Source organism: Saccostrea cucullata, unplaced genomic scaffold, assembly GCF_032062105.1.
Source record: "Saccostrea cucullata isolate Sc308-1 unplaced genomic scaffold, CSIRO_AGI_Scuc_v1 ctg86, whole genome shotgun sequence".
Classification (NCBI taxonomy): domain Eukaryota; kingdom Metazoa; phylum Mollusca; class Bivalvia; order Ostreida; family Ostreidae; genus Saccostrea; species Saccostrea cuccullata.
This window is the reverse complement of record NW_026930361.1, coordinates 242,640-264,966: the sequence shown is the minus strand read 5'-3', so window position 1 is coordinate 264,966 and position 22,327 is coordinate 242,640. Positions and strand designations below refer to the sequence as shown.

The following is a 22,327-nucleotide window of genomic DNA, read 5'->3' as shown; positions in this document are numbered from 1 at the left end:
CTAGCGATAATAGTGGAAACTCCGACTGAGAACAAAACTACATTAGACAATACCTCCGTAACAAATCATATACTTCTCCATGAGACTTGGGTATCCTCGGAATTATTCTTACAAGTGTATTCATCAAAATAAATCATAGGTTCTAATCCCATCTTCTGTATTACTTGTTAACAGTGATGCTTGGATTTGTAGTGAGGAATGGTTTTACAGGTGTCCGAATTTTCATAAATTTTCATTCCTCACTACAAATCCAAGCATCACTGTAAATTGAAGTTTACAATGGACATAGTAGGGTAACGGACGATCTGGCCCCTTATTTGATGAAATAATAGGAACACTGGTTTGTAGATAAGAACTTAAATTGAGGCTTTCTTCAAAACCAACACTAATTTGGATTCAATGCTTACATTGAGGCCATACAAGGATGCAAAAGTAGGACATTTTCCAAATTTTCCTCAATTCTGGTGGAATTTCATTATATTTGAGATACTTTTCTCTTCAGAAAACACAGAGCACAAGCTTTCCTATCTGAGATTTTCACACATAAACTGCATCTGATTCTATAGCGTTTAAAATAAAATATAGTCAAGTTGATGAAAATTTGCATAAAAATGAGAAAATTTGAAAATTGACCCATTTTTTGACCTCAAAACTACCCAATACTCACTATGTGGCAGGGATGACAGCAGACTTTTATTAATAAACCGTTGCATCATTCTAAAAGACACTCGTGGGCTCAAAACGGGTCTTAACCTATCTAGTCCTTCATTGTAGATGAATAGTGTAAATTTTAGCCTTCAGCATCTAGTACAATCTCGCTGTTTGCACTTAATAACAGACTCTTGATATTAACATTGAAAATATTTCTTTGGAAATTCTACTTATATACCTAATTTTGTAAAGTTGGAAATGAATAGTATTCAAAAGATTTATGTAAAATAATTTCTGTACGTGTACTACTAATTATGTGGGGGGTTTTTCAAAGTGTCAAAAACAAAGCAAATACAGACATTATACAAAGAAAAATATCCTAGTCTTGCAGAATCTTAATCTGTTAAATGAGAACAAAACTAGCAACTTTTTGCAAAAAGTCACTTTGAAAATTAGTTCTTAAAAAACAAAAACGTCACTTTGATACTTTGGCATCCTCGGAATTAGTTCTTAAAGTGTATTTATCTAAATAAATCATAGGGTCTGGTTAATCTCTTTTTCCGAATAACTTGTAATTCATTAGCGTAGCAAGGGGAGATTTTCTTTACTTAAAAACAACTTATTTCATTGGCTGTTACTGAGGAAGAGTCCCCTTTACTTAACCTCGATTTTCTGTATGGTGGTAATGGTGGTAGTGGTGCTGGTGTATTAGCTGCAGAACTGTAGCTCTCTGGTTTAAAAAAATTGGACATGTAAAACGCATACATACCGATCCAAGCATCACTGTTAATTACAGGTTTTTACAACGTTTTTATTGTAGATGGACACTGTATTTGAATATGTAAATTTTCACCTGAAGCATCTACATTCTAGTACATTCTCGCTGTTTGCATTAAATACGATTATTTATACCTAAGAAAATATTTCTTTGGAAATGCTAAGTATATACCTAATTTGGCAGAGTCAAAATTGACAGTATTCAAAAATTCTATATAAAAAGAAATTCTGCACTTCTGAAATTGTGTTTTTTCCCCCTTATAGGATGTTGACACCAAAGCAAACACAGACACTATACACAGAAAAATCCTTGTCACGCAGAATCTTAATCTGCTGAATAAAAACAGAACACAGGACTATCTTTCTCAGCCTTTATTGGAGCAATGACAATAGTAGTAGTTCTCTGTTCTTATCAGTGTTCTGTATCTGACCAATCAAGGCAAAGCTATATCTAAACATGTGATTAAGGATGAATTGATGGGTTGACCTGGTGAATTTCTCTATTTACCTGGAAGTAGAAGAGACAGCAGGTTTTATTCAGTAATAGAACATGATTTAAATTTAATTAAAATTATTTTAATTTTCATTATGTGAATAAAAGAGCATTTCAGAATTTTAATATTGTGATGAGTTTATGATAAATGCCAAAATAATATCAATCTGCTAATCATTTTTAAAATTAAATTTAATCAAATTTTTATGTTGAATAGAAATAGCTTTATAATTTTTCAAAAAGAAAAAATGGGATTTTCAAATTCCCATGATCCCATCTATCTATATTTAATATTATAAATCAACAAATGTGGTCATCTTTGCTGGTTGTGTTCTAAAATCTTTCTGCACCAGATCAATGTGGCTTTTGATCTTTATTTGTTCATATATTAGGCACAACATGACCAATGGCACTACTGAAAGGCCAAAACTTGTCACTTTTTGTTTGTTCTGGAGAAGAATGAAATTCAGGTATAATTCAAATAGACAGGAACAGCATTATTCAACTTGTGGAAATAACAAAATAGAAATTAAAAGAACAAATGTTGTACTGAGGAGATACAACTCAGCATGCCAACATCTTGTTTCTTCTGAAATTGAGAATAAAATGAGTATCATTGTAAATTCTCTTGAAGCAAATTTTTAAGTTCAGCAATGGCACAATTCTTAAAAGTATTAAATTTTGAATTCTTAATTAAGTCAAATTCTTTTTTTCATTGTTAAATGCTGTAATCTCTTTTTTTTTTTTTAATCAGACCCTCTCTAATTCAGTCATCCAACAATGATTATAAAGTTCTACGTAATGAATTAAACATAAATATATCTTTTTAAAGGCAGAGTATTTTTCTGCTTAATTTAAGTTTTGTTTTAATGAAGGAAGTAAAACAGAGTTTTATTCTTAATAAATCATGTAAACTTCAAACTTGTATGAAGTAATTATGCAAGTAATATATTTACTGATCCTGACAATTTTGGAATCTGATTTTAACCAGTGAATCTCATATTTCAGTCATACAGCTTTACTTCAACAGTCATGGATCTTGTTTGAGTTATTGTACCTCCCTACAGTCACCTGTTGTGTATACCTACATGATGTGGTGACATGCGGCGATTATCTCCTCCTGTTCAGGTGCCATTCACCACCTCCATATCTTCATCTTCCTCCTCAGTATTCTCCCCTGTAACATACACACAAAGTTGGAGTAATTACACGTGTTATTATTTTCATTCCTTTACCCAAGAGGCTAAAATTGTTAACATAATCAAAAGGCCTTCCATTTGAAAACATTTGATAGATAACAAATATCAAATCACACAGTTACAGAATTCATATTTATCTTGTTGATTTGTCTTTGAACAAATTTTGGGGTAGCCCCTTTTGAAGAGACAAGTCCTTAGTCAGTCCTACCTCTGAGTCTTTTCAGTTCTTTTCCTGGAATAATTCCTGTCTTCAGCATCTGGTTTAATCTCTCCACTTCATTCAGTGTTTTTGCTTTGGCTATTGCCATCTACAATTGAATATTATCCAATGTTAATTAAAATTCATAATTTTTTTTTTGAAATTTAATATCACAGGAACAAGACTTTGAAATATTTACCTTGATGAGATTAATGTCCTCTTTGGAAGGCCCTGTTTTCTTTTCAGGAATCTTTTCCCCTGGAACAAATGTTTTACTGCGTTTTCCAATATCTGTCGCCAAAGCCTGTCCTTTTTTGCCTTTGAACATTTTGGCAGCTGCTTCTCTTTCCTAAAATAGATCATATTCAAAACAAGAGGCCCATGGGCCTTATAGGTCACCTGAGCATTATGCAACAACTTTCCAGTGATTAAATTTAATTCATCATAACAATTCACTTAGCAGTTGCTTAGTTTGTTTATGAATACCCATACACAAGGTAGGGTCAACAAAAAATGCATTTCAACTAATCAGTTATATTCAGCAATAATCAGTAGTGCCCCTACTACACATGAACCCCTGACCCTTAGGCCTTGATATTTGATTAATACCAAGGAGCAAATTTCAAACCATTCATTCATTTTCAGTATATAAGTACACACCCCCATATTACCCCTGACCCTGGGGCCTTGAAATTCACAATTCTGGAAGATTAGGGCCCTTGTAGATAATAACTATATAGGTAGTTCATCTGCTTAATACCCTAGAGCAGAGAAGAAAATTTTTAAAGATTTAATGAATTTTCACTATATAATGTGTCCATAGAGCCCCGCCCTAACACCAAAACCCGACCCTGGGGCCATAAAATTCATAATTTTGGTAGAGGCACTCTTGCTCATCATAACTATGCACTTAGTTAGTTTATTTAATACCCAGGAGCAATGAAGAAGATTTTCAAAGAATTCCTGTATTTTCACTATATAATCAATAGAGCCCCACCCTAACACCAGAACCCCTGACCCTGGGGCCATAAAATTCACAATTTTGGTTGAGGCACTCTACACGTGTTCATAACTATGCACTTAGTTATTTATTTAATACCCAGGAGCACAGAAGAAGATTTTGAAAGAATTCGTGTAAATTGTTAATCTATCAATAGCACTAGAACCCCTGACCCTGGGGCCATAAAATTCACAATTTTGGTAGAGGCACTCTTGCTCATTATAACTATGCACTTAGTTTATTTAATACCCAGGTGCAGAGAAGATTTTCAAAGAATTCATGTATTTTCACTATATAATCAATAGAGCCCCCCCCCCCTAATACCAGAACCCCTTATCCTGGGGCCATAAAATTCACAATATTGGTAGAGGCACTCTTGCTCACCATAACTAGGCACTTAGTTAGCTTATTTAATACCCAGGAGCAGAGAAGAAGATTTTCAAAGAATTCATGTATTTTCAATATATAATCAATAGAGCCCCGCCCTAACACCAGAACCCCTGACCCTGGGGCCATAAAATTCAAATTTTGGTAGAGGCAAGCTCATCATAATTATATACTTAGTTAGCTTATTTAATACCCTGAGCAGAGAAGAAGATTTTCAAAGAATTCATTTTTTCACTATATAATAATAGAGCCCCCTAACACCAGAACTTCCTGACCCTGGGGCCATAAAATTCACAATTTTGGTAGAGGCATCTCTCATCATAACTATGTACTTAGTTAGTTTATTTAATACCCAGGAGCAGAGAAGAAGATTTGGAATTCATGTATTTTCACTATATAATCAATTGAGCCCCACCCTAACATCCAAACCCCTGTTGGGGCCATTAAAATTCACAATTTTGGTAAGGCACTCTTTTTAACTATTACTTAAATTTAATACCCAGGAGCAGAGAACAAGCCTGGTAGTATACCTTAGATTTTCAAAGAAATAATGCATTTTCACTACCTTTATTTAGCCCCGCCCTAGCACTAGAACCCCTGACCCCAGGGCCATGAATTTCACAATTTTGGTAAGGACTCATTGTTGATTACAATCATGCAACCAGTTTGACTGCTTGATGCCCAGGAGTAAAGAAGAAGATTTTTAAAGATTGCATTAATTTTAGTGCGTTTTGGCCAACCCCTAGGCTGTCAGGGATCATGAAATTCACAATTTTTGTTCCTGTCACCCATAGATGCTTTGTGGCAAATTTGGTTGAAATTGGTTCAGTGGTTGCAGAGAAGAAGCTGAAAATGTTCAAATTTAACGCACAACGCAACGCACGACGACGGACGAAAACGGATAGCAATAGGTCACCTGAGTTTACTCAGGTGACCTAATAAAAAAAAAAAAACAAACAGAACTTGGTGTCCTTTAAATATAAGAAGAAGTTGCATTTTTGAATGGAAGCAAAAAGCTTTCATGTACCTTTTGCCTGATCCTCTGGAAGTCTAAAACTCGTAACTGTGGGATCTTGTGTACGACATATAATCTGTAGTGCTTCTTGGATTGGACGGGGTTTCTAAGTAAACTGAAATAAACATCACCATCAGAATAAACCTGTATTGTCAAATTAATCTTAAAAAACAACCTATTTTGCCTATCAACATTAGAGACATTTTATGTCACAGTCTTAAAATCAATTTTAGGGAAAAAAATTAATACATATCCTAAAGAAACTGCCAATTTATTGACTGTGGTTTTTGGTCATGAAAAAGGACGAAGTCTTAACACATTCCAATGAAGTTATTGTATCATTTTGGAATTAAGAAATATGTCCATGGTTTACCTAAGGTGTCGTAAATTTTTAAGACTGGAGAGTGGGTCCAAGTCCCCTAACTCTGCCATACTGTTGTTGGAAAGAACTAATGTATCCAAGTTGGGGAGACATTCCTGTAGGTCCTCACCAATTCTTCTGCAATTTATAATGAACAACATTAAACAACACTTTACACTAAACCATACAATCTTCTGCCTTGGTACTTTAACAGCATTGTGCAAATTGACTCCTAGGATAAAAATAGTTAAGAATTGTTAAGAATTTGTCTTAATGAGAAAAAAAAGAAAGTTTTCGTTAACATTTGGCAAATCTTAGCAACAAAAATCATCAAACTGTCCATAATAACCCCCCCCCCCTCCCCCTGAAAAAAAGATAATTGAAAATGCCTAATATGCATTAAAATGCATTTTGTTGGGTGTTTTCATTTATAAATACATTTGCTTCTTTTCTTAAAAGTAAAACCATGAAAACAATTTTTTTAAAGTTTCAGCTTGTCTTGAACCACATTGAGAGTAAGGAGACTAATAACTCATATTAATTTACATACAACTGAACATATTCTTATAGTATAAAATGGGTTAAATCAGGGTTCTTCATCTTAAATAATATCAAATTATTAAGGGACATATTCGTGTTCATGAAGGGCTTTTTTTTCAGTGGGAATTTCAGTGAATAAGGGGCATTTTAGTCATTCTAAGTACAAAGGAAATCCTATTTAGAATAATCTAACTGTGTCTTGGGACAAACCCTCACCACATTAAGAATATGTCCCATATAATTGCAATGTAGCAGATTAGAGCGGATCTGCACCAAAATGATTTCGAAGAATACAAAAAGGGTTGCGCTGAAAATAAATACCAAATTAATCAAAACAAACCTTTTTGAGATTGCATATGCCATTCCCCCCAAAAATAATCCATATAAAGATGAAAATTCAACTATTTTTCTCAATATTTTTTCTTGCTTCAAATTTACACCCCATGTTTACATTCGGAACTCTCTGGATTGTTTGTAGTAAATTCACTGAGTTTGAGTTATTGCCTGTGTTTATATTGCTACATTGCTAATACATGGAACAAATTCTGTTGTTAAAACGGGTTCTTAGGACAATATCATTTTTACAATAGAATGTTCTATCAAGGAAAAGCCATACTTACACTACTCTGTTGTTATTCAATAGTACTGTTTTAAGTCGTAAAAGTAATGGGAATCCATCAACTTTTCTGATATCATTGTCAGACAAATCGATAGTGTCAAACTGGTCCTGCAATTACAGAATAATCACGTAAAATGTGTGCATTATTTTCATTCAATTAGCTTTTTCTCCATCTTTTAATAAAAAGATATTTTCTAGGGCTGCTGTGTCTTTACTGATTTTATACCGAAATATCTTTAACCGCGATGTCACAATCTTTCAATAACTGATTTTGTACGTTTTTCCGGAAGATTTCGATTAATTCAGGTTTGATTTTTTCATACTAACATTTGCTGTTGTTACGCGCATTCCGATTGGTTAATCGGAAGAAATGATGGCAAACATTTTTAAAGTAAACAAAAACATAAAAATGGCTCTATTAATGAATTGGATTTTGTGTATTGACCAAGTTCCATTTTCGCTTAATATTTAGTTTTATTCTGCAAAGAGGATAAATAGATTTTCTAAAACAACAACACCCATCATTATATAAAAAGGTCTGAATTTACAGGCCTACACACATGTATGAAAAGAATTTCCTTATTTCTTTTTAATATTGAGATCGTTTTGAATGTGAAGTAATTATCTGACATTCTTGTTATGACAGTTATTTGGAGAGAGAGAGAGAGAGAGAGAGAGAGAATTTTAGATCAGAGAGAGAGAGAGGAAGAGAGAGAGAGGACTTTAAGCGTTTCTATTGTGGCCAAACAGCCTTTAAGAGCAAATCACCAATACTTTTTCATGTGTTAGCATAATAATTAATATGAAAATCAAATGGTATTTATTTGAAAGATTTATTCGCATGTTTCATCTTTTAAAACCAATAACTTCAAAATATTTTTAATTAATTTGGATTTTCGACATTTTATTCTTAATGACAGAGCATACTTTTTAATTAGAACATTAGGTGTTTTCTTTGTTTTCTTGGCTTTACATTTTATTTTATCTAAATAAACCTTATAAAAGTATGTCATCATTATTTATTAAAGAATTTTCTTATGATTATTTTGATCAAATTCATTACAGATTTTATACAAAAATTAAAAAAAGATTTATGTCTAATAATCGAACCGAAATTATTCGAAAATCGAGGTTTTTGTTTGAACCGAATCGATTCGAAAATTTCCTGATTCGTGGCAGCCCTAATATTTTCATAATTTCATGACTGTGTCTTTATTCTGCACTTTTATATTCTCATTCTTTACTTTAGACTCACCAATGTAGCACCCAAATTTTCAATAACTGGAATTTTGTAACCTATATCAAATAAAAAAGAAAGAAGTATTAATAACAATATTAAAATAAGTATTTATTTGGTAAATTAACATTTGATGTGTGGAGAGAAAACTAAATTAACAGAGGACGCGCGGACTAAATTATGAAAAACATTTTTACATCATATTACCTCTCAAATCCAACTCTCTATCACGAATTGGATTTGTGTATTGGGCCGATTGTTCTATCAATTCTGCTGTTAGTTTTACCATGTCTGCTTTTCAGGTCCCAAATAGGACGTTTTCTTGACGAAAATAATTTTCAAATCGACATGCCGGCCATTCAAACGTCTGAATGACGGCGATTTCCTTTTTTACATTAGATCGTTCCTTGTGCAAGTTCATTACTCTGCGAGCGAGCGAGCGAGAGAGAGAGAGAGAGAGAGAGAGAGAGAGAGAGAGAGAGGACTTGAATAAGCTTTCAATATGTTGCATTAATCAATATAAGAAGAATTAAAAGAATAATTCTTTTTCATGAATGTGTAATCTTTCGTTGCATGAGGAAAATAAAATGCCGCTATTTGATATGAAAAATTAAATAAAATTGTAACTCAGAACCGTAAAATGTTTAACACTTTACAAATCAGCAGTCACTTCAAAGGCGTATACATATAATTTTTTTCCATTTTCGAGTTTTAGCGCCATAATGACAGAGCAACAATATTATGTGTATGACGTCATAATAACTTGTGATATCGAACGTAACAATTGGTGTGACGAAATAATTGTTACTACATACAACAAAACTTGGATAACGATGTCAGAGGTATATGTTACAAATTTTCCCTTACTATTGCTTTTTTCTGTAGTGGATTCAATTGCAGATTTTTTAAAAGATTAATTCCAGATTTTTAAGTTTATCATTTCATATCTTTTGTAGAAAAGCATGAATGCCGTGTTGGATTTTGGAGCTGAAGCAGTCAAAGACGTTGTAAGCAGTCTGACAATAGATTGCTATTTTGAATAATGTTTCAACAATAAAGCTGGAAAACCGCAATTATTTTTTTCATGTACATAAAAGAGATTTTTTAAAAACAATTTTTGAGTATTTCTATCTTTAAACTTTTTTATTATTTTTGTAGGATGCAAAACTGGCTATTTTAAGATTTGATTACAGTTGGGTTGCAGAAGTAGAGAGGGAAGAGAGGATAATGGAGGTAAAAATGTATACAAATTGTTATGAATAAAATTAATTTATTTTGTTTTTTTGTAAGAGGTTTTTCACTACACATTGTTGTTTATGTTAAAAATAGTAGTATTTCTGTCTTTTTATTATTTCAATTCAACCAATCGTTAATAAATAATGCATCTACGCTAGACATGAGCGAATTGGACCGAAAACCCTTGGCTAGCGAGGGTGTGAATAATGATAATAATAAATCATTAAGATTTTATTACTGGGATAGCACAATACTGTAAACCGACTTTTATTCGCTTGCGATAATATATTGGTCATTTTGCGTATTTTGCGCGCGCACATGCAATTCCGCGACCTACTACTCTAAATTTCATCCCGTTTTGTCGAAAACTAAGAAAGTTATAGGCATTCAAAGTTTCAGCCAATCATGCTAATTCGCTGCTAACCATAGCTGGTGTACAGTAATAAGATATCACAATTTATTTTTTAATAAGAAAAGGGAGAATTGTAATTATAGTTATGACATGGCTTTTCTCCATAAACCTAATTTTTTCTAAAGCAATTATAGTCTCATTATGACTAAATATTGTTTTCTAGGTGGTAGAAAAGCAACCTTTGGAGACAACAGATGCCGTGAGAAAACTGAAGTCAGATGAAGATAAGACCATCAATAGGTAATACATGTACTAGTATTGGAAACTTACTGATATACGCTAAAGTAATCCATGTAATTAATAAATAAATATTCTATAAAACTTTAAATTTTTTTGTAGACAATTAATTCTGGATTTTGGCAAGGAGCCGGTTAAAAATATAGTAAGTAGATTTAGAATATGAAATATCTGTATTTTTGAATGTACATGTACTGGATAGTAATATGATTGATTAAAAATTTATTTATTTAACATTCTTTGAATTTAACACCCTACCCCCCACCCCCACACACATAATTACAGATTCTTTGTTTATTATTCAGGATGCAAAGTTGGAGATATTAAAATTTAATTACAGTTGGGTAGAAGAGGTTGAGAGAGAAGAAAAAATGGCCGAGGTAACTATACACATAACAGCTACTTATATCTTGTCTGTGAAAAGAGATTTATTAATGCCGTAAATAAAACTGATTTTCATTTTATGAAATTCAGAACTATGTACACGCATATCATTGCCTAACTTTGATGCGGCATCTGTTGTTTTTGTTATTTACTTACATGTATTTACTTTTTAAAAATAAAATAAGAAGCAATTTTGTCATTCTAGGAAGCTAAAAAGGAACCTTTGGAACCTACTAACGCCATGAAACAGAAACAGTGGATGCCAGTCGACAACAGAACCATTTTGGGTAATGCTCTACTCTAATCATTGACTTTTTAAAAAATAATTCGTGAAATGGAACAAAGTCACTGATGTAACATATACAAAAAACTTCCTGCTTTATCAATAAGTATCTGGAATTTTACTAAAGCTCATTTTATTTTTTGTTTTTGGTAGGCAAGAATATTTTGATTTTGGAGAAGAGCCAGTTGAAAATGTAGTAAGTATACAATTTTCCAAACCTTTTCAATTTGCGAAGTTTTATATTAGGTGTTGCATTTTTTTCAAACTCTGGGTGTAAAAATTACTTTATTGTCTTGTAAATTTAATTTACCAGACAATGTCCATGACAATGTATTGAACACTAGAGAATGTTTTACCACTTTTTTAACAACAAATATGAATATACTGTACACCAGGAAATAAATTCATAACAATTAGATGTGATTAATTTACCTATTTCCATTGAATGAAGCTAGCTTGTATAAAATTTTTGATGGATACATTTTGATATGTTTTCAGGATGCTAAGCTAGATATTTTGAAGTTCTCCTATAGCTGGGCCACAGAGGTTGAAGATCATGAAAGACAAATGGAGGAGGTACGTATAATTGCATGGGTATTTAAAGCAATTTTATTATGTTTTTATACAATGGAGGATGATCTAAATACATGTATGCTAAAAAAAAAAATCAAAATATTCCTTCATTTTTTGTTATTATCAGGAAGTACAGTTACAAACTAAAGAACAACAAGATGATGGTACAGAAAAGGAAATTCAGAAAGCAGTTTCAAAGGAAGATGGAAAGTTGATGATGCCAGAGAAACCACAGGAAGTTACGTCAGCTGAGGACATGACAAATGATGAGACAGAAGAAATCCAGGATCCACTCCCAAAGGAAGAGGTACAGCAGGAGAAGACTGGAAATGGTTTAAGGTATTGTACCACTGAATTAATGAGTGTATCTTAATCAATTAATGTTTGCTACTATAGCTTTTCAATCTTTTTTTAAAGGATTGTGTTGCATTCTTCGATTTATTTTGTAGATTCTTAAAATCGTTTTTTTATTGATACAGCAAACCTGCAGTACTCTTCAATGATGAGAAAGTAGACACTGGTTTGAAGAGAGAGGTGTTCCAGAATGGACAAGAACTTAATAATGTACAGGTATATCATATAAATTCATGACTATTTTGGCATTAGAAAATTCAGAAAAACTTAAAATGGTTAAGATGAAAGAATGAAGGTAAATTGAGAATTTCTAGACTGTATAACAAATCGCACTCTATGTATTATGTTGTACCGAGTAAATGTGCAACATATACTGATTTTTTGGTGAATATAATAATGATAATGAATATGTTTTTTTTTTAAACAACCAAACTTTGTTTAGCACAGAAAAGTATATATTTTTGTTAAAAGATCATATTATGTTTCTTATAGCTACTGTCAGAAGATGAAAACAATGACCATTTTATTCCAAGAAAACTCTTTTTCTTTGGGATAACTGAATTCAAGGTACATCTTGAAACTTTTCATTTATATTCTGTGGTTTCTTACAAATTAAACGTATTGAAAAGAAATCAGTAAATTGACAAAGATTTTTTGGTTTATTTCTGATTAAAGTAGAGTGTTGCCATAACTTGGTTGTTCAGGCTTCTTAAGTAAAATATACACGTAATAAAAAAATATTTTTAAAAAATTAGTTTACGATTGTATTACATATGTATATCATTGGGTCGTGGTTTCCACAGTGTTTGAAATTTTCCTTTCTTTTGTTGTAGAATGATGCGAAACAGATCAGCAAATACACTGAAATCTCCGAGCCCAATGTTTGTAACCCTTTGAACGAATTTTCCAAAACCTGCATATCTGAAGCAACAATGGTAAGTTTATAATATTTAATAACACTGACATTTCATCATCATTTATCTTAAAAACTAAGGAGGTGTGATAGCTTACATCTTACTTTTTTCATTTCAGGCATCTGTGTCTTCTAAGAAGAGTCTTCGAAGAAGAATTAAGAATTTTTTGGGTTTTAAGTAAAATGACCCAAGTGACTTGACATTAAAGAAATAAAGAATTTGTTAATTTCATTTCATGGTTTGTCATCATAACATTATTTAATTAAATGCCATCTATTTACTGAGTACATGGGTTTTGTTATTTATGTAATCCCAAACGAATTCAAGACACTGAAGACAAGACTACTTTTCCAATAATTTTGTTCACAAACAATTTGAACAATTTTATCAAAACTTTTCTATTAAGTTTTTCTAAGTATACACTGCTTCGTGTCAAACTGGTATTTAGAGGCAAACACTCGGCATTGCCGGTTTATGACTTGTTATGAAAGTACCTCAATATGTCACATATATATATTTACTTAGTAGGACTGCAGCAGCATCTTATATTAAATTTATGGTTATATTTATTACTTTGTTAGAACAAATAAGTAATCTGTTAAAACAAATAAGTATAATATATTTGTCTGACTGCAGCCCCAATCTTATATTTAAAAAATCCTTACTCCTCTATATTTATTACTTTGTTAGAACAAAGTTAGACCGAAATCTGCAAACCAAAATTGCAAATAAGTATAATATATGTTGTTTGATTAAATTTCATTAATGATTATTAACAACACTGAATTATAAAGAATGTTTTGTTATGGGAATAGTTAAATACTACGTCAGGAACACACAGTTAGTGGTATTTCAAGATGCCAGTTTAAAAACATGAAGAAATAAATCGAGAAAATTGCACTTTTTTCTGTGCAATAAATATACATTTTTTTTTCAATTGGCGACACTGTAGCTCTCCGGTCTGTCAAAATATTTTTTTTCCGGAGAGCTACAATTCTGCAGCTACTAGTATGACCATAAAAACTGAACAAATTATATATAATGCATAATCTTCAGACCTTTTTTCACAGAACAAATATACATTAAAACAAAACCAACGACCACGTACGTAACAAACATATATGAATGCAAAACGAATGATCATCTTTGCAGAACAAACGTACATAAAAAAAACGCCAAACGAAAAAATAAACCTTAACAACAGGGCAGCCGGTAAACCTAGTCTTAAGACGGTCCCGGATTTTGGTTTTTTGACGATTTCTATTTTTGTCGGTACACAGAGACTCTTCAAACTATCTAGGTTTGAATGAATTCACTGATATGTAAAAAAAAATATCAAATTTGTTTGTTATACGTTTTAAAAATCATTGAATTATAAGAAAAAAGTGTTTTGTTTTTACTGGGATATCTAGTTTGACCGCTGAATGTTGGACCTGTCAATGAGATGTTGGAACACACAATAGGCGGAGCTAATATTTCAAGATGGTGTTTAAAAACATAGGCAGACCTAAAATTACATCACAGAAGAGTGTAAAAGATACATGTATGTCCAAAAAGAAAATAAAAGGTTTAACAAAACATTTTTTTTGTTCAATGCGCGACAATATGCTCTCTGTCTGTCAATATATTTTTTTCGGCCTAACAGCCTATGCAGACAGCTTGTATGACCATAAAAATGCATGTTATATAAGTCAATAAATGTATAGTAATTATTACTGAATCAGAGAGAGGGAGAGAGAGCGGGGGGGGAGGGGCTGAATAAACTGACAATATTCTGTACAGTAGTAATGTTGTAATCAATATGAAATGAAAAAAATAAAGGAATAAAATTAAATGCCACTAAATTACCCTGATATAAAAGTAATGAACTGTATGTCAGTAGACACTATACAAGTCAGCAGTCACCTCAAAGACATATAAAGTTTTTATTTTTCATTTTCGAGTTTTAGCGCCATAATCACAACGCAATCATGTATCTGACGTCATAATAACTTGCGATATCGAACGTAACAATTGATGTGACGAAACAATTGTTACTACATACAACAAAACGTAAATAACGATGTCGGAGGTAAGTTACAATTTATTCCCTACCTATTGTTTTTTTTCTGTAGTAAGTTCAATTGCAGATTTTTAAAGATCAGTTTCATATTTTTTTTTAAAGGTTATCATTTCATATTTCATATCCTTTGTAGAAAAGCATGCATGCTGTGTTGGATTTTGGAGCTGAAGCAGTCAAGAACGTGGTAAGCATCTATGGTTGCTATTTGTGAATAATGTTATTTCAACAATTAATCTGAAAAGCCACAGTTACTTTTTTCGTGTATATAAAAGAAATTTTCAAAAACATTTTTGAGTACTTGTATCTTCAAACTTCAAAAATTCGTGTTTTATTATTTTTGTAGGATGCCAAACTGGCTATTTTAAGATTTGATTACAGTTGGGCTGCAGAAGTAGAGAGGGAAGAGAGGATAATGGAGGTAAAAATGTATACAAATTGTTACAAATAAAATTTATTTCGGTTTTGAAAAGAGGGTTTTTTTATTACACATTGCTTATGTTGACAAAAATATAGTATTTCTGTCTTTTTATTATTTCAATTCAGTCAATCGTTAATGAATAATGATAATAATAAATCATTAAGATTTTATTTTAAAATGTAATAGCACAATAATAATTTAGATATCACAATTTATTTTTTTTTTCTAAATAAGAAAAGGGAGAATCGTTAAGGTTATGGCATGGCTTTTCTCCATAAACCTAAAGACATTAAGCTTTTTCTTAAGCAATACTGGTCTCATTATGAAGAAATTGTTTTCCAAGGAAGTAGAGAAGCAACCTTTGGAGATAACAGATGTCGTGAGACAACTGAAGTCAGATGAAGATAAGACCATCCATAGGTAATACATGTACATGTACTAGTATTGGAAAGTTACTGATATACGCTAAAGCAATCCATGTACTCAGTAATTAATAGTTAAATATTCTCTAAAACTTTTATTATTTTTTCTTGTAGACAATTAATTCTGGATTTTGGCAAGGAGGCGGTTAAAAATATAGTAAGTATATTAAAAACATGAAGTATTTGTATTTTGTATGTAATTCAAAATATAAAAAATAACCATGTACTGGACAGTAAAATGATTTATTAAAAAGTTATTTATTTAACTTTCTTTGAATTAATAAAATCAAAATTGTAGATTTTTTGTTTTTATTCAGGATGAAAAGTTGGATATATTAAAATTTAATTACAATTGGGTTGATGAGGTAGAGAGAGAAGAAAGAAAAGCCGAGGTAAATGAATACAATCATAACCCCATTATGTCCACGAGAAGAAATTTATTTAAATAGATACAGTAAATTAAATGGTTTGCAATTCAAGAAATTCAAAACTATCTACATGCATATCATTGCAAGACTTTAATGCAACATTTTTATACTTTTCTTATTTACATACGTGAAGAAAAAGAGCGCCATTTGAAACTCTGCTAATATTTATAACAAACAAAGAGAGATGGGGCCGTCTTATGGGTTTTCATGAAGACAAAAAATTTTAAAAGATAAAATAAATTGCAATATTGTCCTTCTAGAAAGCAAGCAAGAAACCTTTGGAACATACAGATACAATGAAACAGAAACAGTGGATGTCAGACGAAGATTACAAAACATTTATGGGTAATTTTCCACTTTAATAACGGATTTTTAAATGGCAGATTTGTTTAAAAACATATTCGTGAAGTAGAATAAAGCCGCTGATATACATCATCATATGCTGATATGTATTTAGGAATTTTGCTGAGTCTCTTTTTTTTTTTTTTTTTTTGTAGACAAGAATATTTGGATTTTGGGGGAGAGCCAGTTAGAAGTTTAGTAAGTACAGTTTTCCAAAGGTTTTGTCATGTATTTTCCAGTGCTGCAATAATTTTGGGTGGATTTATTTCATAACTCTTAATTGTGATTATCTTTTCCATTGAATTAAGCTTGTATAAAATTTTTGATGGATACATTTTGATCTGTTTCAGGATGATAAGTTAGATATTTTGAAGTTCTCCTATAGCTGGGCCACTGAGGTTGAAGATCATGAAAGACAAATGGAGGAGGTACATATACATGTAATTGCATTGGTATTTAAAAAGTGTTAAAACAATTTTATTATGTTTTTATACAATGGAGCATGCTAGAAAAAATCCAAATATTCCTTCATTCTTGTTATCGTTAGGAAGTACAGTTACAAACTAAAGAACAACAAGAGGGTGGTACAGAAAAAGAAATTCAGAAAGGAGTTTCAAAGGAAGATGAAAAGTTGATGATGCCAGAGAAACCACAGGAAGTTACGTCAGCTGGGGAAAAGATAAACGATAAGACAGAAGAAATCCAGGGTCCACTCCCAAAGGAAGAGGCACAGCAGGAGAAGACTGGAAATGGTTTAAGGTATTGTACCACTGAATTAATGAGTGTATCTTAATCAATTAATGTTTGCTACTATATACTTAGTAGTTGTTTAAATCTTTTTTATATGAATGTATTTGGATTCTTCAGTTTATTTTGTGGATTCTTAAATTTTGTTTTTTAATTCATACAGCAAACCCGCAAACTTTTTCAATGATGAGAAACAAGACACTGGTTTGAAAACAGAGGTGTTCCAAATTGGACAAAAACTAAATTATGTACAGGTATGTCATATAAATCTTGACTGTTTTAGAATCAGAAATTTAGTAAAATTCAAAACGGTTAAGGTGACAGAATAATTGAAAGTAAACTGAGAGTATCAAGACTGCATATGTAAAGTACTGAGTACATTTACAACAGATGCTGAAATTTCAATAACCAAATTAAACATACGTAATTTTGCAAATGCAGAAAAGTTTACCTGCTACAATATCACATTAATTAACATGTCTTTTATAGCAACTGACAGATCAAGAGGTTGAAAATGAGGACCACTTCATTCCTCGAAGACTCTTTCTATTCGGAATAACAGAATTTAAGGTACTTGTTGAAACTTTTGATTTATATTCCCTATATCCACTTTTTCTTAAAAATTAAAAGTAGTTTAAAGTACTAGTAAACATTAAATTAATTTTTTTTCTTTACTTGTATTTATAATGTTGCCTTAACTTGGTTGTTCAGGCTTCTGAAAAAGAAATACACACATAATAAAAAAATCATTCATATTTTTTAAATAAAAGTCTATTTACAATATATTGTATTTGTATTGAATTGACTATTATATCATTGGATTGTGGTTTCCACACTGTTTGAATTTTTCCTTTCTTTTGTTTAGAATGATGCAACCCAGATAACCACATGCACTGAAATCCCTGCGCTCAAAGTTCCTAACCCTTTGAACGAATTATCCACAACTTGTATATCTGAAACAACAATGGCAAGTTTATATTATATTTTCTTATTATAATATTTCATTATTATTAAACTAAAAGACATAAGGAGGTGTGATAGCGTAAATCTTATTTTTTTCATTTCAGGCAACTGTGTCTTCTAAGAAGAGTCTTCGAAGAAGAATTAAGAATTTTCTTGGTTTTAAATAAAATGACCACAGTGACTTGACATCAAAGAAATATAGAATTTGTATTAATTTCATTTTTTCATCATTTAACATCTATTAAATGCCTTCTATTTATTGATTCTGAGTTTTGTTATTTTTATGTAATCCCAAACAAAGCCAAGAATGCGTTTCTCACGTAAAAAAAATCGAACAATTTGATTGAAACTTGACTTTCTTTTACTTTGCTTGGTGTCGAGCTGGCATCTAGGAGCAAACACCTGCAATATTTTTTTCCTATGACAGCATCCAGTTACATTTGACATTCCATTGCAATACGCTCAATAGCGAAGGCTTGGCAATTTGTATATTTTATCCTACTCTCAATAGTAGCCTGTAATAAACTGGCTTGATTTGAATTGTCGTGGCACAACAATCTGATTATTGTGCTTTTCGAACACTCCTATATACTGGACGCTCACTATATATTGGCAAAAAATGATATTTTCTTCTGTTGTACCGTGAAAAAGAAATCTTTTTACAGACATCTCCGGTTTCCAATAAATAACAGAGACATAAGGATTACAGTACCAGTTATTGAAACAAAAAAGTTACGAGAAGATAGCAATGGCGATTAATACTAGTATCTCAAAATATGTTATGAAAACCAGCAGGGGATTTCGATTCTTTATGACCCTTGTCTTTCTATAGTTGTGTAAACCCACCTCTCATCCCTTCAATACTTTTTCAACACTTTTCTTGGTTTATACAATATAGTATTCTCTCATCCCATTGATATATGTTATACATGTTCATATTAGCGATTATGGAAAAAGGGGGAGTGGGGGTTTCCAGGTCTGCTAGCATTCCTTGAAATTCATTCAAACGATCGTCTCTTGAATTCAGATTTCATCAGTTGTCAACAGTCATTCAGTATAGTCAATCGTGATAAAGAAGCAATGTAAAATGTAGATAAAGACACACTCTGAATAAAAATATCAACTAGAGCTCAAGACCTGTGTATACAGTGATTATTGTTGGTAAACATTTCCTGTGTATGGCTCTAGTATATCGATAAACCCCAAACAGATCAGATAATCTCAATGTTCCTTTGAAAGAATGTCGCCATGGAATTGTGATATCTTATCTTTCACATACTATCGCCATAGCTTAACTCTATTAAAACACCAGTTCAAAAATTTACACTTTAAACAATTCATTTCATTATTCTATATGTTAATGGTTTTAAATGGAATAAACCCCAGACATATGTTAAAGATATATTGTTTGGGGAATGGACGGATTCTGAATTTGGTTTTTTACCATACACCTAATTGAGGTGTTTATTTCAATTATCGTTTTTTCTCAGTGTATGATTTTTTGATGGATGTAATTTACGTGAATTTAGGTAAGTAACACCCCCTCCACCTATTTTAAAAAAATATGACTAAAATCAATCTAATTAAAATTCTACCTTTCATCTCGCTCTTCGTAAATTGATTTGTCGCTCGTACCCCTAAAGCTGGTGGCTTCTTACAAATAAGATTTTTTTTCGTTGATTTGGAGGATGGAATGCATACATTTCAAGTTCTGCATCAAAGGCACTTGTTTCTGTAATAATTTTTTGACCCATAGTATAATAATTATTATACTATGGGTCAAAAATTTATTACAGAAACAAGTGCCTGTGTTCTGCATTAATGTAAAAAAAAACTCCAAACAAACAAACAAACAAAACAAAACCAAAGGGGGGGCGGTACTAGATCCGTCATTGATTGCAAAGCACTGTTTGCCTGTAGGTTTTGTCCCGAAATCAGGGTAAAAATTTTCTGAAAAAAAATTACATTTTTGAATTAAAGAGGATTTATTCTACAAATAGGATCGTTGAATTCGCCACAAATTAACCATAGAGATTTCAATAATTTTCAAATGATCCAATTCATATCTGTATGACATATACAGAAGACGGATTTTGGTTTATCTAAGAGTTGGACCGTCACAATATTCTGGAAAAGAGGCCGGGGAGGGGGGGGGGCTACTTGTTCCGAAGATTACCAATTTGGTTTCTCCTTGCGCATCATGCAAATCATTTTCCACACAAACATTAAAAAACAAAAGTGAGCATTTTGAACTTTGAACAGATGAATGATAAATTAATCTGTGTATCCAAAGAGAACTTTTTCGATTTTTCATTGGACCAATCGCACCCAATGCTTCCTTTTGATGGCCTTGTCATTTATGAACTTTATGAACATTATGTAATCCTTTTTGTCTTTTGTTCGTACATATGATACTTTGCAAGATCCTTTATTTCTAATGAGGAATTTATAAAGATTCAGAAGGAGGGTCCAAAGGACCATGGATCATGCAGTATACTTCATAATCTTTAATTTTTTATCGAGTGGCATATTAATGGGTAGTGTACCATTGAAGTAATCGAACCCTACACATCTTCCGTATCTGCAAATTAAAATGTTATACAATGGTTTATCTAATGTATATCAAAATAAGGTTCACAAACATCTCCAAATGAGATAATTCTCCTGAATACTCACTTTTCATTTTAATTAAGACCTGTTCAATATACACCTTTACCTTTAATTAAAAATGATAAAAAAGAAAATTGGGGTAAATTTTTGGGAAGGGGAAATGTGGATTACGAGAAAATTTCATTGTGACGTCACAATGAAACTACGCACAAAATAGCCATCTTAGATCTGCAGCAGATAAGGATGAGAAGACACATCAAAGTTTGATGAACAGCCAACTCCCGAGTGAAAAAGGTTTAAAATGATTTGTTCCCAATAATAATCAAATTATTCCTTATTAATTCATGAAGACTGGGTCAAGGGTACGTTGATCTACTGAGTGTATTCACCTAAAGTTGAATAGAACGCGAATCCTTTTTATACCTGGACAAACTATATTGGTACAATAACCTCATTACGTATTACCGGTAATTTAAAATAATGGCGTTGTAGTTTCTTTAAAAAAAAAATCTGTTTCTGAATGAGGTTTTAAAACACATATCCCCTTGACCAAAGGCTTCTTTTAATTTGGAGGTCAGGGGCCAAGGTCGGAAATTCATACAATGCAAAAAATTGTTTTTAGATAATATTTTTATAGTTTTTCTTGAGCTTTTTCCATGAAATTTGGTAACTTCCCATAAGTAAAGAAGATCCCCACCCCTTTTTTGAGTTTTTCAATGATATTTCATACCTGTTCAAAATAAATTTCTTTTGCTTTTAGGCTGAAAACTCAAAGACCATTTACATTCAATAGAGTATAGCAGGGACCTATATACTACATGTATATATATATAGTATATAGGTCCCTGAGTATAGTGTACACTTAGACCAAGGTCAGCATTTTTTATAAGGGAAAAACAAAGTAAATGTAAAAATATTGTGTTGTAACTTGACTATAAGCATGTCTCCCAAACATGAAAAAACAGAAACCTATCAGTTAAAGAACGATCTTTGATAGTCCAAGGGTGACAACTCAATGACTCTTTCTGCTCAGTAAGATCCCACGATTACCTTAAAAATTAATACATGTAATATTATTGATTTTAATTAGCCTTCTGCAATATGCATGTATTGAATGACACAAGGATTGAATGATACCGGTATTTCAAGTAAATGTTCAGTTGAAATGTTTACATCTGACACATTGTTTCAATTTTTAAAATTCTATTTTTACACAAATTTTCAGTCTTTTATAAGATATTAGCAAGTCATTCCTTACAATTATTATTTTTTGAATGTACTTTTGATATAAATCCAGACAAAAACTGAGTCTCAAAATCCTTGGCATTGATTTGGATTTTTAAAATGTATTTGATGTATATTTCTCCATAAAATCAGATCAAACATACTACTGTTACCCTGGCCAATGCTTGAATAGGCTGATAAGAAATTGTAAATATTGTCTTTTCTCTCAATTGTTGAACT

The 22,327-nt window shown here is 31.6% G+C and overlaps 4 protein-coding genes and 1 long non-coding RNA gene across 6 annotated transcripts in view; 4 read left to right on the top strand and 1 right to left on the bottom strand.

The window, feature by feature from the left end:
* Positions 1–1,785: 1,785 nt before the first annotated feature.
* LOC134283827 (U2 small nuclear ribonucleoprotein A'-like) lies at positions 1,786–8,865 on the bottom strand. Its single transcript, XM_062766328.1, has 9 exons — positions 8,686–8,865; positions 8,497–8,537; positions 7,243–7,349; positions 6,095–6,220; positions 5,734–5,836; positions 3,519–3,668; positions 3,329–3,428; positions 3,010–3,098; positions 1,786–1,936 (listed from the first exon to the last, which is right to left on the bottom strand). The coding sequence occupies exons 1-8, from the start codon at positions 8,765–8,767 to the stop codon at positions 3,046–3,048; spliced, it is 762 nt and encodes a 253-aa protein (XP_062622312.1). The 5' UTR covers positions 8,768–8,865; the 3' UTR covers positions 1,786–1,936; positions 3,010–3,045.
* Positions 8,866–9,047: 182 nt separating this feature from the next.
* On the top strand, positions 9,048–13,147 carry LOC134283839 (uncharacterized). Its single transcript, XM_062766355.1, has 14 exons — positions 9,048–9,320; positions 9,435–9,485; positions 9,637–9,711; positions 10,290–10,366; positions 10,466–10,508; positions 10,669–10,743; positions 10,953–11,034; positions 11,138–11,226; positions 11,529–11,606; positions 11,731–11,942; positions 12,083–12,173; positions 12,450–12,524; positions 12,791–12,892; positions 12,990–13,147. Exons 1-14 carry the CDS (start codon positions 9,201–9,203, stop codon positions 13,050–13,052), a joined length of 1,233 nt encoding a protein of 410 aa, XP_062622339.1. The 5' UTR covers positions 9,048–9,200; the 3' UTR covers positions 13,053–13,147.
* A 1,786-nt stretch (positions 13,148–14,933) lies between these two features.
* On the top strand, positions 14,934–16,563 carry LOC134283838 (uncharacterized). The gene is made up of 7 exons (XM_062766354.1): positions 14,934–14,942; positions 15,067–15,117; positions 15,277–15,351; positions 15,695–15,771; positions 15,888–15,930; positions 16,091–16,165; positions 16,462–16,563. The coding sequence occupies exons 1-7, from the start codon at positions 14,934–14,936 to the stop codon at positions 16,561–16,563; spliced, it is 432 nt and encodes a 143-aa protein (XP_062622338.1).
* A 128-nt stretch (positions 16,564–16,691) lies between these two features.
* LOC134283816 (uncharacterized) lies at positions 16,692–17,285 on the top strand. The gene is made up of 3 exons (XR_009995566.1): positions 16,692–16,741; positions 16,894–16,971; positions 17,091–17,285. It is a non-coding gene; the product is annotated as an uncharacterized LOC134283816 (long non-coding RNA).
* Positions 17,286–19,732: 2,447 nt separating this feature from the next.
* Positions 19,733–22,327, top strand: part of LOC134283825 (regulator of G-protein signaling 22-like) — a 38,115-nt gene continuing 35,520 nt past the window's right edge. The window contains exon 1 of one of the 2 annotated variants that reach the window (XM_062766323.1): positions 19,733–19,782. In XM_062766323.1, the coding sequence (XP_062622307.1) occupies positions 19,758–19,782 (25 nt within the window). In that variant the 5' untranslated portion in view covers positions 19,733–19,757. Of the gene's footprint in view, positions 19,783–21,099; positions 21,158–22,327 lie in introns of those variants that run through there. The other variant, XM_062766322.1, reaches the window with a different exon arrangement.